This window comes from Patella vulgata, chromosome 4 (assembly GCF_932274485.2).
Source record: "Patella vulgata chromosome 4, xgPatVulg1.2, whole genome shotgun sequence".
In the NCBI taxonomy this organism is placed as follows: Eukaryota; Metazoa; Mollusca; class Gastropoda; family Patellidae; genus Patella; species Patella vulgata.
This window is the reverse complement of record NC_065882.2, coordinates 69,099,107-69,118,360: the sequence shown is the minus strand read 5'-3', so window position 1 is coordinate 69,118,360 and position 19,254 is coordinate 69,099,107. Positions and strand designations below refer to the sequence as shown.

The 19,254-nt window shown below is 36.9% G+C and overlaps 1 protein-coding gene across 1 annotated transcript in view; it reads right to left on the bottom strand.

Moving 5' to 3' along the window:
- Positions 1–19,254, bottom strand: part of LOC126817473 (FRAS1-related extracellular matrix protein 1) — a 57,392-nt gene that overhangs the window by 9,426 nt on the left and 28,712 nt on the right. Inside the window, exons 3-5 of the mRNA XM_050544470.2 lie at positions 4,381–6,602; positions 1,314–3,914; positions 796–998 (exon numbers count right to left, since the gene is read on the bottom strand). Coding sequence (XP_050400427.2) covers positions 796–998; positions 1,314–3,914; positions 4,381–6,602 — 5,026 coding nt within the window. The remainder of the gene's footprint in view (positions 1–795; positions 999–1,313; positions 3,915–4,380; positions 6,603–19,254) is intronic.

Genomic DNA, 19,254 nt, shown 5'->3' with positions numbered 1-19,254 from the left:
AACGGCATTTTTAACTTGGCGAGAGTCGCTGTGGCTCTCATATAATTTAAGTAAGCCCACCACGAACACACCACCCACTAACGGCATTTTTAACTTGGTGAGAGTCGCTGTGGCTCAGTGAAAAAGACGTTGGTCTATGCCGGTGTTGGCCGAGAAAATTCATCGGGATTTTCCAGTGTGGTTTCCCCTTGTCAGTCGTATAGGACGGGGGGCTTGGCAAGGGGCAAAACACATAGTCATTCGAATGAGGATGAAAAACTGTGGTCCCGTGCCCACACTGGCGTTAACTTAAAAGAAGCCTTGGCAGTTGAAATTCGATATTTGGAGGTGGTGGGTGGAAATGGTTAATGCGTGCGCTTTTGATCATAAGGTCTGTCACTAAGTCAAGTGGTGTGGTTTCGCGTGTATGTGACGAGGAGTAGGCTCGCCTGTCCAGCCTCGTGGGTTTTCTCCGGGTCCTCCGACTGCCAAGACTCCTACGTGCTTGCGAATTACTGAAATGAACTAGTTTGTGTCGAGTGGACGTTAAAGCCCATTTCTCCCTATTATGGCAAATTTTCCCATATAGCACACGCAATAGTCGAACAGTTTGAATATTTGACGAAATCCAATCATATCGAGACAATTAGTCAACATTAGTTCAGTAAGTGTTGGTTCACAGAAAACAATGTTGCGTGCTTTATAATTCTAGCACATACAACAAAATAACATCTGCACATCTGAAATGGATCATTAAATTTCTAAAATGGATGTACACGTGGTTTACTGTATCATTATTTCAAAAGCAAAAGTTACCTGCACCAAACTGTACTTGTCTTGCCGAACTTGGAACAAAATCTTCTCCTGTTTTGGCTGACATTTCCTTTATCTGTACACCTACGTAAGCCATTTGATTAAGTGCACCTCTTCGCAGTATTGTGATTGACAATGTTCCGACGTTTTCACATGCCACCATATCGGCCGATATAAACTCGATTCTTGACCATTCAAAGGATATACTGTATAAAAAAGCAGAATGAAAGATTCCCACAATAAATAAAAGGGCAATACATCTCAAATTGTAAGACCAATTTCGAAAGCAGAAGTTGGTTCTACAGGGAAATCAATTTAGTATCAATGCCGATAATACTTTGATAATTAAAAAAAGGGTTTTGAGATTATTTCTATCATGCTCAGATTCTGGTGAAATGGTCTTTTGCAAACCTGCAAACATTAAAATGACCACAACCTTTATAAAGTAATCTAAAGACTGGGCTTGTGGTAGGTGTATGTTTCGTTGTCTGGCAACCTATGTGCATTATAATAATACTTACTGTTGGTTGTTCAGTTCGTTGCCACGGTTGTCCTCTACCCGGAAAGTGAAACTATCATTGGTGCTAGTAACATCTTTATTAACAATGTAAATCAGACTGTCTTCATCCAAATCCTTTTGAGTAAAACGTCTTCTTACGAATCGCTTAGCTTCTGTGTTTTGGATATGGCCATGTTTGGGTTTTTTGACCATAGTGTAGATCAAGTTGCTACTCCGCGTGTCAGAGTCTACGGCTCTCAGGACTTTGCTGTTTAATTTATAACCGTATTTTTGCTTCCCAAAATGTTCTAGAAATTCTGGGTGCTTGTTGACGATCATCGTAGGAGGGTCGTCTTTTAGAACATGCACAAATATGCTGCTCATTGCTGGTTGAGTTTGAGCAGTGTTGTTAATGAGGAAAGTGGAATGTTTACCATCAGATAAAGTAAAAAGAAAATTATCAAGCCCTGCTCTAGACCCATCACTTGTGTAGGTAATGAAACCACGATCAATGTCTGTTTGTGTAAAAGTATGGGTGATCATGACTCCTCTGTTAGACAGATTTCCATACGTCGGGGGTTTAGCTATTGTGTATGTAAGGTTCAAAGCATCAGTGTCAGGGTCTGTAGCTTTAATATGATGAGGTGTGATAACTTCTTCGGTTCCTTGTAGCACTTCTAGTAGATTATTGGCAACTAAAGAAGGCAAGAATCTGTCCAAAGGTTGAATTTTAATCCTGAATTCGCCATTTTTAGCTTCACTAAGTCCATTAGTAACGGTAAACACAAACGAGTCTTCAGTGATGTCAGTTTTTGTCAAGTGAATGTACACTACTTTCTGAGAAGCCAAATCCAGCTGAGAAAAACTATTTATTAATCCTGTAGGTTGATCAATATATTGAATTTTCCCTAGTCTCGGGGGCCTTATTACTGCAAATACGATTTCTTCTGCATTAGTGCTCTCGTCTGATGCGCTTAGATTATTAGTGCTGATAGCAACTCGCTCGCCTTCACGTATTTCCATACCCCTGTTTAACAAGGCGATGTTAGCCTTGCGGGAATTCTTGATTCTGATTTCAAACGTTTCTTCGTGTCTTTTATATTTACCATCTGACAGCACAAACATAAATCTATCCGTTTCACTTTCACCCATACTTGTTGTGTGCACATATCTTACTTTATTCAAATCCACGTCTTTTTGGGTGAAGTTTGTGCCTGGTTCGATGTCCCTGCAATCACTATCTAAGCTTTTGGAGAAAGGGTTTGGACAATATTGAAGAATACCCTTCTTAGGTAATTCCACCACGATATAGTATAGATAGGCATCGCCATTGTCGTCATCCGTTGCTTGCAGGGCAATACTTGAAATTAATCCAGATTCACCATAATCCAGTTGTAACCCCGCATTCTTAATAACCTCGGGTTTTTCGTCATTTCTAGCCCGAACAGTGACATTACAAACACGTTTTATATCATGTTTACCGTCCGATACCGTTACGACGAATTTATCGTTCATACTCTCGGAGCCATCATGTTTATATTTCAATTGCATTCCGCTGTGGAGTTCTTCGATGGTAAAGTCCTGAACTTCAGCTTCAACGTGACCTTTTCTTGTCTGAATCATCATCACAATTTGTCCATGTTGAGGTTGCTGTGATAGTGACATGGTTAGAGAATCTTTGGGCATGTCTAAATCAATGGCATCCATCATGGATTGGTCCATCATCATGAAGCCTCCTTCGTCTATAGTGAAATCTTTTAGCATTAAATCGGGTGCTTCATCATTTGCTTGTATTATATTGACGGAGATGATTTGAGAATCGGAGTTTAATTTGCCGTCAGTAGCATATAGTTCAAACTGATCGTGGACAGGTTCGACGCCTCGGTGGTTTGATTGTACATAGTTGATGGATCTATCCAAGATATCGCTGTAAGTGAATGAGTTGATACGAAGTCCTGCATTAGACTTTTCGGACCCTGGACTAGGTTTAATGTTTTCAAGGAAGCCCCATTGCGGTTGCTTAGTTATCATAAATTCGATTTCCTTCGTTTTCGAGTCGAGATCTGTGACTTGCAAGACGTTCTCATTTATGTTATAAACATCCCCCTCTGATACAAGAACTGGGTCACCCAACAGAATTGTTGGTTTTTGATTGTTTACGGGGGTTATCGTTATGTTCAAATCATACACAGGAAGTTCGACGGAAGCTAGATAGTTTTGATCAGACACGATAAATGTTGCAACATCATGTAAGGACTTCAGTCCAATTTCCCCACTGGTGTGTAGGAATGATATCAATTCGTCTTTTAGGGCTTTTTGGGTAAACTTTGTGAGGGGTTGTCCTTTCAGTTGAAGTACACCATATCTCGGCTGACGAACGATCAAGAAAACCAGTGATTCGTCATCAGTGTCGTCGTCGGTTGCCGCTAAAATATGAGGCGTCAACAAGGCCTCACTTCCTTCCGATACGATCAGATATGGTCGAAGATTTTTTTGAAGACGCGGTGTTTTATCATCTATCGGCACAATATCCACGGTAATAACTTTGGTAGCTTGATTGACACCGTCAGTCAAAGTTAATGTGAAGGTGTCGATCTCAACATCGGACCCGTCGTGAACATACCTGAAAAAATTCACATTAAATAAAACAATAAATGACTTATAGAGAACGTTGCAGACTAGAAAACTAAACATAGCATAAACAGTACGCGATGACAGCGCACATAATCCAAATTGTTAAAATGCTATAAAATATATTCTGTGGGAACTAGTTTTGCGTGTTACTAAATCTTTTGCCATTAGCTCAACCAACAAGAACATAACGTTATAAACTAGCATCCAACCTCGTGGGTTTTCTCCGGGTCCTCCGGTTTCCTCCCACTGCTAAAGACCCCTATGCGCAAGCGAATTATTGAAATAAAATTAAACCATATTATGTTAGTCCCGAAATGACCTAGTTTGTGTCGACTGGACGTTAAACCCCATCTCTCTCTCTCTCTCTCTCTCTCTCTCTCTCTCTCTCTCTCTCTCTCTCTCTCTCTCTTTATAAACTAGCAGGCATACAATTCATTGCATAATATTAAATTTACCTTATTGCAGTTTTCTGTAGATCTTCAACCATAAATACCCCTTTTTTACCGATATCAACGCCATCTCTTTGTAATTTACCGTATTTAGGAAGAATGTCGCAAATGAATTTCAACTCCTCAGATGGTGTATCGTCATCAATGGCTGACAGTTGATTAACAGTTATACCTAATATCCCGCCTTCTTCAACCAGAAGTTTCTCGGTAGTAAACCTGGGAACTCGGTTGTTTACAGGTAAAACCTCTATATCAAAGGTTTGTCCATAGATTTTATTCCTGTTTCCATCTTCAACCGTGTACACAAAACGAACGAGTCGTGGTAGAGGGCCTATATCTTCCCGGGGAGGAAGATACGCGATCTTCAAATAGTTAATGTCTTCCTGAGTAAATTTGGGAACCTGAGGCAAAATATGTTCTTTGGTGACCATAGTAAGATTATGTGTAGCTACAAGATAACCAGCATCTCTTTCACCAGTATTAAACACGAAATAAGGAGGTGTGGTAATCGTGTAGACAATGTCACGGGGTGGCGATTCAACATCCGTATAAAGTAGCTGAGCTTGGCCGATATAGCCTACATCTGTTTCTCTGACTTGTAGAATCTTCAACGCATTAGTATCCATCTGCGGTGGATTTTCATTCAAGGGATCGATCAGGATATGGAACTCGTGTTCATCTGATTCGTTTGGTGGATCGTGTTGATCTTGTAACCTGAATCGAAAAGTGTCCCTAAAGACATCCTTGCCATTATGCTTGTAGTACACTTGACCCTTCAAGATATCCCTCTGCCGGAATCCAAAGATGGTGGTCTCAGTGTTTGAGCTCCTTAGCTTTCTTACAATTATACCAGCTTTTGGAGGATCGGTTAGAGTGTAGATAATGTTGTAATCCAAAGAATCGTCATCATGAGCAAGCAACACATCATCACTTATCTTCTTCATTTTACCTTGATTTATATGGAAACCTAAATTGTTGACCAAATTGGGAGGGGTATCGTCTTTTGGGATGATTGTAATTGGGAAGGTGGCTAGTACAGTATGAATACCATCATTTATTCTCAGGCCAATTTCGTCTTTAGTTGAATCACTGTCATCGTGAACATACATCACCTGGCCATTTCTTAAATCTACTGGTCGAAACATGATGCTTTGCTTGCCATTGACGGTTAAGGTGCCGTGACGGACACCACCTTTTACATAGACACGAATTCCTTCTAAATTATCCCTATCAACAATCTGCAGATCATCAACCGTGATAGGTCGTGTTTGTCCTTCTAACAAAACTAATCCATGATTATGCGAAACTCTTGGGGCACTTGTTGAAGATGGCCGCACAGCTACGTGTAACGTTATTGGCATAGAAGATGCAAAATGACTATCAAAGACAACAAGTTCTGCTTCATAATGTCGTTGCGTTGTATAACTAACGTTTGGGGGTCGATAAGCAATACGGTGATTATCCAAATCGTCTTGATAAAATGAAGTGATTTGTGTTGACTGATCATTAATGTTCACAAAATAGCCCTTCCCATCACCAAAATTTTTACTGATATTGAAAACTAATTGTGAATTGGGTGTTTCATAATCCTCAGCTTGAATTATTCCAGGAATGATCGTCGAGAGAACAAACTGGTCCACGTCCATCATTGACAGACTCATATCTGATGAACGTGGTGGGGAGTTGGGGATAGCACCTTTAATATATATTGGTAGATAGAACATCTCTGTTATCACTTCCTCACTGATAGACGGGTCAAAAAGTTCAACTGTTAATGGTAAGTAATCAACGTCCGGTATCGGTGATCTCAGATGCTCATAATGAAGATTCATATATAAAAACTCTCTGCAATCTTTTCGAACTGCGTCCACAGTTTGTCTATTTTTGCCAATTGTCATCTGACCAGCAATTGGCCAGTGGGAATGATACCTTGAGAATCCGACGGTGCACGAGCCGTTTTTGTTGTTGCTATGACGAAACCTTAACACTGACCCGTCGATTGTGTTGGATAGTTTCAGCAATCCAGGAACCACAACAGGCCTGAGTCCCTGTGTCATGAAGACTTCATTAGATGCGTTAACTATCCTCACCGTTAGGTATACCGTCTCAGTTTGTGTGGCTGTGCTTGTAAATCTATGGACCCGTAATTTAACTTCATCTTTCGACAGAAGTGGTGAACCATTGTGAATGTATTTGATCGTCTTTGCCGAGAAATGACAGTCAAAGATCTGAAAATACAAAATAAAAAGGGATAAGAGATTAAAAAAACTAATTGATAAATACACGTTTTTTTATAGCTTTAGAAGTGGCAGTATAACATGTTTTAGAAATCATAATCCATGGCGATTGTGTGAAGTTTAAACCTAGAATTCAAAAACCGAAGCTACTGTGCAAACTGCTCAAACGGAGATGAGCGTTTTAAAACAATGTATTTGGGTGTTTTATTTGTTTCTTTTGATACGAGCCAGTAAATAAGAGGGATGGGGGCGCTCCCTCCTTCCTCCTATCCAATTGTTGGTGTGATGAGGGGTTCCCTATATATGTTACAGTCAATGTCTACAATCAGGCAATGTGTACAATGCCTTTGTTACCCTAACCCCCACCCCAACCCTTACCCTAACCCTAACCCGGCAATGTACACATTGACTGGTATATTTTAGGCATTGTACACATTGCCTGATTGTAGACATTGACTGTCACATATACATAAATTGCAATAGATCCTAATATTGCAAGCATCTCTATCAATAAAGACAAAATAATTTCTGTGTATAAAAAGACCCCTTAACACCTTTCTCGCGACCTACGTTTTGCCTGAAACCGCAGATGGTTGAACGAGTTTCTTTTACTATCTGTCTTCATCATTAGATTGTAAATTTTGCTTTATTTGTGTCTTTTGGTTAATTATTATCATCAGTGATCAGATAAGGCTTTTGATATCGTAAAATTAATTATTCTGTACCGATTAATGAATATTTACCTAAGTCAAATAAATGAGATTCTTATCTTAAATTCTCAGCTGTAGATTTCATGAACTCGATGAAATTTACTAGACAACTTGTATTCATGCAACACAGGTGTCGAAAACCCAAATGCAATGTCTCTGTACAGAATTATCGCAGAGTATATAAAACATCTATTGAAAAAAAATCATAATGGGAACATATGTCTAAAAAGACATCTTTGAATATATGATGAAAACCACACGTGTCAAACATCAATTAATATAATCGATAAAGTCATTTAAGAGTATCAAAAATTAGAAATTACTTTCATATATAAAATACGAATAGATGGCTTTAAGATAGCAGCTACTTAATAAAGCTAACGCCATCTTGGTATGAAAGATATGTATCATGAATAATAAACTTAAGGGGTGATAGTCTGACAGAAACCCAGGTGCTACAGACTAAACATTATCTAGACAGTCAAATATCCCGTTTTCAAGTGCCTTTTCACAAGTTTGGCAAATGGAATCCGAGACGTTCACGTGTGCAGACAGAAATCGTGGTATAATGCATGTTTCCTTTCTCTAGTAGATCTAAAATATTTGGTATAAACTTGTATGGATTGCGGAATTGGGGCTCTCGTGTCGAATCTATCTATGGCGGCTGTCAAGTATCATGTCAATTAGTGGGTTACAAGCCCCACAAACACGGAAATCCATCTCACCCCGATTCTGCGGTGGGATATTTACCAAATGCGCCATTATTGCTTTCTTTATCATGTGAACAAACATCCCATGTAAATCAACATATTACATATGCACATCAAGAGGTAAACCATGTTTTGTTATTATGTTCTAAATTTGTCTTAAAAGTATTTACTTGTCCTTAGTGAACACTAAACGCACGAACCGAGGCGTTCTTGCGGCGTTTTAATGGCTAACACCTGGAGTCGGGTTAACGAAAGACGATAATAAGGACTCATTTATGAACTACTTAACGTGAACATAAATACTTCATACCGTTAATAGATTCAATACGGTTCTGATTTATAAGTTGTTAGCTTGATTTATTACTTTGATTATTGACACAATCAACAATAATTATATCATTAATATAGTTGTACACCTTTAAAACAACTTAACAAACATAAACAACACACAACAACAACGGATATACTATAATAATTTTGGCGGGAATCACTGCCTGACATTATTATTGTTGTAACGGCCATTTGCATACATGGACATACCCGTATGTCATTCATACCAAAGTTCATGACCCTTGACGTAACACCCACTTCGGTTTTACGGTACGTGAGATTTTTCAAAAAGAGTGTGTGGGTAAAACATATTAATTTACAAAGGTATGCAGTGTATGTAAACAAAATATATAGTTATATACATTGTAACAAATCTGCGAACATGGGTAAGATCTGTGGGACAACAACTTTAGGGGGTAACGTCAGCATGGACTGTTGGCTGCAAAATGCTTTAACTTATCTTATTCGTAATAGAATACATGTAAAACGTATTAGGGTACTTTTATTAATTTAAAAACTTTGTTTAATATATACAAGTACAGGAATTTAGGATTCGCTAACATATTTAATGGAATGCTTTGGAAACTTTAGTTATATAGGCAGTTCGGAGACTAATTAATTTATAAAATCTCATTTATCAGTTATTCATTTTGACCCCCCCCCCCTCTCTCTCTCTCTCTCTCTCTCTCTCCCTCTCTCTCTTTTGCAATCCGTTCGCTAATAGACCACTCAAACATAATTCATGCCACTCTTAACATAAAATAAATCGCTGATGTGTTTTAATCCATTTCTAATTATCTAATTTTAGTAGGCCTACGCCTCTTTTTCTGGTTTTGAATTTATTTAAATTGAGTAATTCAAGTACGTCTTAACCGTATTTGGAGTTCGGATAATAAACAAAATAGGAAAGTCTGATGATGTCTCAAGTGTTCCGTGGGCGTTATATTGATCAAAACCTGTCCATTGTTCCCTGATTTTCTAAGAAACAAAACGACGTAAAAACAGCAAATTGATTAAGTTTTTTGATAAAGTGTGTTGTGTTATAGATGGCATATGCGTAATCTACCCAGAACATCTGAAACCATCTCATTTGAGATGTTCACATAGCAAAAACGTGTTGTTGCACTTTGGTAATTGTAACAATTTCAAAGACATGGGTTTTGTCTCTGTTTCAAATATCACTGCTGATGAATTAATGGTGGACCAACGTTGTACTGGACCTTGGTAGAAAAATGCTCCCACACGTAAATATATATGAAAGACGAGCCTTTATATCGACATTGTTTATCAAGGAGAATTTGTTGCAAAAATTGAGAATTCTCCGTACATTACAAACTGCAACAGTCACCGAGGTGTACACTTAACCACCAGAAATCTTTCAGACGCGCCATTTTTATATATCTTCGTAAAGAAATATAATTTTAAAAAAGGTACTATTACAATTTGTTCTTCGAATAGGTAGGCTTCGGGATAAGTTTTCTAGATAAGTATTAGATAGTGGCGTAACTAGAGCCCCCCTCCCCCAAACACATACCTACATCAAACATACTTAAATTACTCAACATAAAGCAGCGTTAATCAAGGAAGTAGACCAACATTGGCCCTTCGATGAAGATGCCGTTCTGTGGGGGTTGGGGGGGGGGGGGGCTGTCTCAAATTAGGTAATAGATCATTGATATTGGTAATAATAGACCATCTATAATCCTTTTTAAATTGCTTTACGTTTCGTTTGTTTCTATTATACTAGTTTCATCTGTTGAATTAAAAATTATCTAATTCTCAAACAATGCCGATATTCCATTAAAATATATGGAGTACTGGGCCTAGCATATTCCACTATACTTATATTTGGAGCCATGTTTTGTGGATTGGCTCTTGCAGCATATGGCGTACAGTAAATCACGTAGTTTTTACATAACTTTTATTTCATTTTTGATACATTTGGGAATAATTTTAAAACTTAAAATTAGGACTAATACTGGAAAAGAGTTTATTCTCTTCGTGAATGACTTAATGCAGATTGTTAAAGATGCCTTTCCGCTTACAAACTGTGTGAATTTTTGATACGTTTGGACTAAATCAAATTCAAACTAATTTATCTATCAAATGGTGTTTTTGTTTTTAAATCTTACTCAAGAACACATACTTGATTATATCTATGGGCATTTTTAAACAAAAACGACCATAAAATAACTTTACAAAGAAAATCCCTTTAGATTTTATTTTTGAACCAGATGAAACAACTTTAGTCGTTTTAATTTTTTTATGAAAGCTTATATTTCTTTTCAGTTGGTTTTTAGTTGATGGGACTGGGGAACTGTAATGGGAGCTCGTTCATTCAACACACTGAATCAAATACTTTCGGGTTAGATCGAAATATTAGGGCCACCTGCAGATTTCGTCAAGGTCGCGACCATGACGAAATCTGAATTTGGCCTTAATATTTAGACCTGACACACTTTCCAGTATACTTTTAACCCCGTGATGCTAACACCATACAGGGTCTAATTGCCACGCACGTTCTCTTCTCCCTTTTTATTCCGGACAGTTCGTTTCAGGACCGGAACTTGACTTGTCACCGGAATCAACTGGAAGGCTGAAAAGCCAAGTGACCCAAATAGCGACTTTATCGTTTTGAGTATATAAAGTTTAAAATTAACATAGCTAACCTAAAAGACTGATTTTTTTAAAAATTATTGGAAGATTGATATACTATAATAAAGTGTACTTTTGAAGAAGATTCTTGATTGCATTCGTTGCCATGGTAACATTTGACGACCATCTGATATCCACTTGGATCGCTTTGCCGTGTACATATTTTATTGTGTAAGTTTTTACCCAACCAAGATCTATACAAATAGTCTAGTAGGAAGTGAATCAGGTTGTCGAAATGGATTATTAGTATACCATATGTTTGGTGTTTTGTTTTTTTTTGGGTTTTTTTTTTGGTTTTTTTTTATGGGTGCAAGACGGAGGGCCAGATATTGTGAATGATTCAAGTGGACATGAATTAATATTCCAGGAAGTCATAATAGTATTTCGGTTTTGAAAATATTTAGATCAGAAAATGTTACTTTAAAGTAGCTAAGTCTCTAACTCAATATCATCTAAAATCTTCGACATTGAAAACACGATTTATTTGTCGGTTCAAATCAATATTGATGTTGTGATCTTACCGGGAAAAGATGGCCTTCTGATATCCAATATTTAAAAGACAAAATAAACATTTTACAATTGGTACACGAATCGTGTACCACAATACATTTCAGTGCTATTTGTAATAAGGGACTCGAAAAACGAGGCTAGGCATATTCCACAAGTCATGTCAAACGGTGACGCTATATTCTTATCTGGAGAGCATGCCCAATAAATACTATCTGCGTAGGCTGGAATAACCAGTCTCTAGAGATTGAAATTCGATTGAGAATACTGGCGCATTTCGCCGAACCTAACTGATTAGAAATTACAGTAAAAACAGAAACGATTGAATGTAAATCAATATATATACATTCATATTACACTATTGTATGCGTTGCGACCCATTTGTGTCAATTTCAAGGCCCCAAATAATAGCGACTTAGCTCCTTTAAATATTAACACAGGACTTAGATCTTTATATAAGATAAAATCTATATCAGTGGGTATACACCTGGAGGACTAACTCAATATTAAACTTGAAATGAGTACTTGGATCACTTGGTTTTTAAGCCTACCAACTGTTCATGAGCAGAACTTGTCACCGGAATCAACAGTTCATGACTAGAACTTGACTTGTCACCGGAATCAACTGTTTATGACCAGAAGTTAACTTGTCAACGGAATCCACCGTTAATGACCGCTACATGGCGAAGCTTGCTAGAAAAGTGTTCTTGGTGAGGGTTTATTGGTCTGGACATATAGACTTAGCAAAATGAATTTATTTTCCGATATCAGTAACTGTCACTTTAATCTTTCTGTATTGGTGGCTTATCAAATATATGTCCAATTCATAGATATAAATGCCCTACATGTATATTAAATTATATATCTCTTGGTGATGACATCTTGGTCGTCACTATGTTTCCCTAGATATTTACAAGTAGCCACGACCAGAGAATTACATACAAGGCATGTCAGGGTTTAAACAAAGCTACATAAATATTCATATTTACACGTTTGTAATGCAAATATTTGTATACTAGGAATGATGTGTCGACAAAGTAAAAGTCAATTGTCATTTTGTTTTATTAAAGGACATAAGCCTCTTCGGTCGCAATAAAATGTCGACTAACTCAATATGATTTCGTTTCGAAAGATAAGCGGAATTCGATTTGTTTTCTAATTTTAGTTTCGTATTTGGCTTCGACTGTCTAGTATCGGCACCAAATGAGTTATATTTCAGCACTGACTCTATCTACGAACCTACGGGTTCAATGCAGACAGATAATGAAATCAACAAATCATCCTATCAAATTTAATAAAATGTTTTATAATTTGAGAAGTCATAATCCTTCTAACTAATATATCTGCAAAACACTTTAAATGATACATAGTGCAGCATCAACGTTCTTATCAATCATATTAAAACGTAAGTTTTTGTCATCAGATATCCGGGGACAGCGTGCGTCTATAAATGGTATTTCTGTCTTGCAAAATAATAAGACCTGGGCTAATGAAGACGGACACGCGCCATACAGTGTGCTATGAGGGAAATTTTGCCCGGACAGCGGCGCTACGGCCTACTCTTATATCGAATTCCAACTGCCAAGGGATTTTTTACGTGCAAGCCAATGTGTACACTTGACCTCGGTTTTTCGTCCCATCCGAACGGCTGGACAGCTGTCCTTGTCCGGCCCTCCGTCCTGCATCACTGACAAGTGGAAACCACGCCGGAAAATCTGGATGAACTTTCTCGGCCAATGCAGGGATCGAACACCCGACCTCCAGGCTAGCGAGCCAGCGTCTTACCCACATAGCCACCGTGATCATAAGGGAAATAAAACAAAAAAGAAAGAAGTAGGAACCCTAAACGTCAATTGTAAGAAATCGAACGTTTACGGTATTAGGCCCCCAGGTTTAATAAGTTAAAACAGTTGCGGTGGTTTGACGGAAATCTTGGGTTTATAGAACATCCAGGTAATAAGAAGACAGCTGGGTGATTGACAGTATTTCTGTAAGGTTAATTATGAGTTAATAACAGTCGTACATCAGTAATAATACACTGTAACAACAACTCCAACTATATCCTAACACATCTCTAACACAACCATATAGTTAGCATTCTATCTGTGCTATTTGATATCCCGTTAAAATTATTTGTTGAATTCTCAGGTAAGTAATACTACTGATGTTAATGAAGGAAGTCTGAAGGATATACATGTATATAACAGATTTCTATGTTAGTGCTGTCATTCCCTATATTGTTAACGGAAATAAAGCGGGGTTTAACGTCCTACTATTCTCCACCAATCGGGCTAATGAAGATAGGCATATACCATGCGGAGTGCTATCGGGCGATATTGCCATGACAAAATTTCCGGTGATTATTAACTTGTAGTAAATGGTATTATACTCGATACCTCGTGTTTGTCGTCCCAACTGGACAACTCGGCAATTTAGCTTGGCAGGTTCTCGTTTCTCAAAAATATAGAAAAACATTCAATAAACAAGACGATCGAATGTTCGATGGGCGAACCCCTTTAAGAATTACTTTTAGCACAGAGAAATAATTTCAACTATTTAAAGCCACATTGTTCATAAAACATTACAGGTAATTTGACAGAATACCATATGACAGATTAATCCATACATGCAATTTTATCGTCTACTTAATACACTTCAGTGCTAGCTTCAGCGAATCTAACGTGAAAATCAATTGTAGACAACCAACACATCAATTATCCGTGTAGAAGCTGAGTGGATAAAATTTAATCATGGTCCAGTAAAAGGCTTTAATAACTTTATTCACCCAAAATATAAAAAAAATATGTATAATTAATTAAATCTGCAGTTTGATGTGAAAAGTTGACCTTTGATTAAGGTCAAGTGGTTGTAACAGGTGATGGCCTTTTCAGTGATAATCTGAACTTTTGTGCTAAAAATTATTGTTAAAACTATTGATCATGCGATTGCACATGTACGTACCAAATTATTTGGAGGGAGAGAGAGAGAGAAAGAGAGAGAGAGAGGGGGTAACGAGAGAAGGGATTTAACGTCCACTCGAAACAAACTAGGTCATTTCGGGACTAACATATGGTTTAAATTTATTTCAATTATTCGCTTGCGCAGAGGGGTCTTTAGCGGTGGGGGAAACGCTAACCATTCGGCCATCCAACCCCCCTCGTGCAAATACGCTTGTACATGTACCAAATTGATATTTTTGGTAGAGTGGGTTGGACGAATTTTGAGGCCTATACAATTAATAATTAAAGATACATTATGGGAGATTAGATAACTATAATAGTTAAAAACTAGATAATGAAAAGGAAATTTGCTGAAAATTTCAGTCAAATTGATCCACTCTGAACCGAGTATTTAGCGATTGAATTTTAGGCCTAGCAACGATCATTATTACTAAAGTCGGTACGATAAAAACATGGTCATAAATGAAAGTTGAGCAGCAAATCGGATCCAAATCCAGTAAATATCGCAGGCTAGCGGTGACATCGAGTGTTCATTATGTTCTGGATAAGTTAATTAATGTCTAATTAATAATTTAGATATCATTTAAGGCCTAAAGAAAGACCTGCAATAGACAGATTTAGCTCTTGCATAATGTGGGTTTAATTATAGGCTTTTTGCTAGGCGGTTCAGAATACTGCTACGACGGCATCAATTATACAATGATCCAATTCTAGAAAACAAAAAAAATCAAAGTATCTATTTTAATGAAATTTCTTTCTCCTGTTAGCTATATTTTAATGTCACAAGGATACTATTACCAGTTAAGGTGTCAGATTAAGTGCTACTTTTCTATGTGACTGTCTAGTAAACTGTGTCATGTACATTTCATGACTTCACATCAAATACCAAGTTACTTTAAAAGAAAAGAGGTTCCCCAATGAAAAAAGAGACAGATGACTGTTTGGTAGTAAAATAAATAGTACATGTCAAACAGTTAACTTATCACCGTCTACTCTAATGACGTGGGGCATTTAATCAAATGACAGTTCAATAGTTTTGATCGTGTAATAAATCAACCATTAATTCGCTTTTTTATTTGGTATTTTACATGATTTGGTTGAGAAATAGAATTGAGCCAAAACAGCAAATGTTTGACACAAACGAATAAAACGGGTACAAGGGATAAATGTTTCAATATTTAATACACACATGAACAACTGATACGTGTGACAGATGCTTCAAAATGGATGTTGAAGACTCAGTTCTATGTGCCACCCTATCACATAATATTATAATAAAGATAACGACTTCTCGCCATTTTTAACTTTTGGGGAAATATTATTTTCAGGACTAAGTCCACGTTAATTAAGAAAGCAAAAGCAAAATATCAACGGTAGGTGATCTACCTGCTTGAATTCAGTGGGAATAAAAAGGGGCCTATCAAACGATTTCGATGTCGATTGTTGTGGAAATACTAAGCGGTAAGACATCAGTGTTACTGATAGTCCTTTTATAGACTTAAAGGGACAATAACACTCTTGCTGACTTGAAAGCTCCAGAAAATAAATAATATCTCTATCTAAGTACTAGATGTTTAAGTGTCCTACCTGTTGTGTAAATTATCCATTACATCCTATTTTACTTGTCCAGAGGGTATGAAAATATTTTTAAATCGAAGTTTCATTTGAAAAAGTTTAAGTTAGACGTTTCAAACCATTATGTTGAATTTTTCAAAATTTTTAAATAAGGTGCGTTAAGATGAAATTTGTATCATCAATTAATTGGAATATTGTAAAATAGTACAATTTGTTGACCAGAATAAAGATTGGGACATATTATTCAGTTACAACAAGAGTGGTATTGAGCCTTTAACTCAGCCAACTGTTGCAATATTATAGTTTACGAGCGACTCAAAATCCCTCAAATGACGATTAGCGTCCTTAAACAGCATTTTATTTCTTGATGTATGTCTATTTATAATACCAATTTATATAATGGGTTTGAAAACAATCCGAAGTAAAAAATTAACCATCTGATACTGCTACAATATTTGACATTATTTCCTATTTCCAATACGGGGGTTGGGTGGTCGAGTGGTCTAATTCGTGCGCTGTAGATCCTAAGGTTTGTCTTTGGCTCAAATGACGTGGTTTCGATCCTAAGCTTGCACGTGACAAGGACAGTACTCGCTAGCCCAACCCTTGGGTTTTATCCCGGATCCTCTACTTTATTCAAAGCGAATGGTTGAAATAAAATTGTACCATATGTTAGTCCGAAATGACCTAATATATGTTCAGTAGACGTTAAATTCCATTTTTATATTTGTTATAATATTGTTAATGGAATATTTTATCTTTAAAATCTTTACAGGACATGTACCAATGCATATAATAGCTTTCTATTAAGAGACCATAACACGATTTATTCAAGCCTGTCAAATTAGTTTTCTCCAGGAAAACTTTTTCGAGTATTTGGTTAAGTACTGTGACAATCTTTTATCTGATTTATATTTGAAGTACGTCTTCTCGCTCCCTTGCTACAATATTCTTTCTGCTTTCTTTTTAAACATCAATTATAAGTGTTTACCCAGGACCTCTTCATACACAGACCCAATTTGCTAGTAAAATAATCCCCAGTCAATAACAGACTAGCCGCCATTACACACCTTTTGACAAAAATATCACTTACAATGATTTGTTTGAGCCATCTAGATAAAGAGTTATTTAATTGACAAAAAGAAATGGAAAGTTGACACAGGCCATGTTTTTCGTGTAGAACTGTTATTGGTAGTGCGTTAAAGGGTGGGATGATTGGGTCACGTACCAAGACCCCACATTACAATATGGCTACGTAAATTAAATGGTAAAAGTAAAATTAAATATATCTAAGGACAAAAAGGTGTACAATTTCCTTTTTGGGGTATTTCTGTTATCGTTGACAGGTAAAATCACTGCCTAAAGATGAAACTTTGAAAGGCTGGCGAATGTAAATACCATTAAATACAACATCTCAGTACAAATATGTGAGTGAAACTTCAAATCAATAAAAAATAGATTTATCCGCGCACGATACCTAAGTTGCTAGACATAGCTGACCGACCGTATACATAATTATTTTTTGTTTCATTATAAAATCATTAATTTGATCAAAATAAAATTTGCACTATCTTAATTTGTTAAAATGAGTGCCACTTGGGTGCGCCTTCAACCTTGTGCGGGTTTGTACATGCGCGCAAGCGAATTATTTAAACACAAATATATATACGTTAGTTCCTAAACGACTTGTTAGTGTCAAATCCATTTTGCCCCCCCCCCCACACACACACACAATTAATAGTGCCTCGTCTTCTAACGAGAACTATTACTTCTTGAGTATTGAACCATTAAATGACTGTCCATTCCCACAATGAAGGTTTAACAAGGGTAAATGAAGAAGCTAACCGGGTTTCTCAGTTTAATAGAGATGTCAAAGAAAGAAAGAAATAAAGGTTTTCAAGCTGCTTATATTTTCCTGGTGATAATGCTAGTGTAAAGTGGGTTCTATTCGCCTTCTGACACGTGGTACTGACAGATTCAATATCACTTGATAAAGATAGGTATCATTTACTACAGCCTGTCCTGTCATCTCAAACAGAAGCCATCATCTCAATAGTTGTCTATTGTGACCTGAAGGGTTAAGTTTCTATTTTAATACCTGACTTTATGATATTATATCTGGCTGTTAGATACTTTGATATTATATGGTATAACTATATTAATCTACCGTGGACGTTGTTAGATATCTTTAAGGATACTAAAAACACAATAGACACAGGTATTATATGATATATAAAAAGAAACCCCCGAACATTTTGCACAACCCCCATAATAGACTCTCTTATAATATTAACAATTGATAGTCTCTTATATCAACACAATTGACGCCCACAGTTTTATATTATCCGTATCGGAGCCGGTGTGAAACTGTTTCGTCTGGGAATTGGCAGTCTTCGCAAATCATGGGAAGCAGGCATTGCTGATGACTGTCTGATCGACGTTATTTGGAAATCGATATTTTAATGCCCATAAACTGCAGTAAAATTTAAAAATGAAGACGTAGTTTTTATTCAATTTCTTACTTTATTATGGGGCAGATATATATTTTTTCTTTTAAATACGAAGCCGATAGAGAACGGGTCGATGTTGAAAATAACCGATTTTTTAAAATGAATAGTCGATGATTTCAGTAAATTTGTCCTGAGATGCCGCTCATTTACTATTAATCATTTTTTAATAAAATGTCGCCGTCATTAAGCATGGCGCCCTTTTAAAAATAAACTTTTGCTCTCCATTTGAAAACTGATCAACGCTTGGAAGATTTATCACTAACTGAAGTAACACATCACAAATAAATGTAAAACTTTTATTCCAACCCTTAAGGATACCATGACCTTTAAGGTTGAGCTGGATTTAAAGTAGCTAAGTCTTTAACACAGTATCATCCACAGTCTTCGACATTGAAAACACGGATTGATGTTGTAATCTTACCGGGAAAAGATGGGCTTCTGATATACAATATTTAAGACAAAAAAGCAACACTTTACCATTGGTACACGAATCGTGTACCATCATGCGTTTCAGTGCCATTTGTAACGCGACTAGACATATTCCGTAAGCCATGTCAAATGGTGGTGGCATAGTCTTATCTGGAGAACATGCGCAATATATACTACTGGAATAACCGGATGCTAGAGAGTGCCATTCGATTGAGACTTCTCGCGTATTTTGCCGAACATAACTGATTTGAAATTAC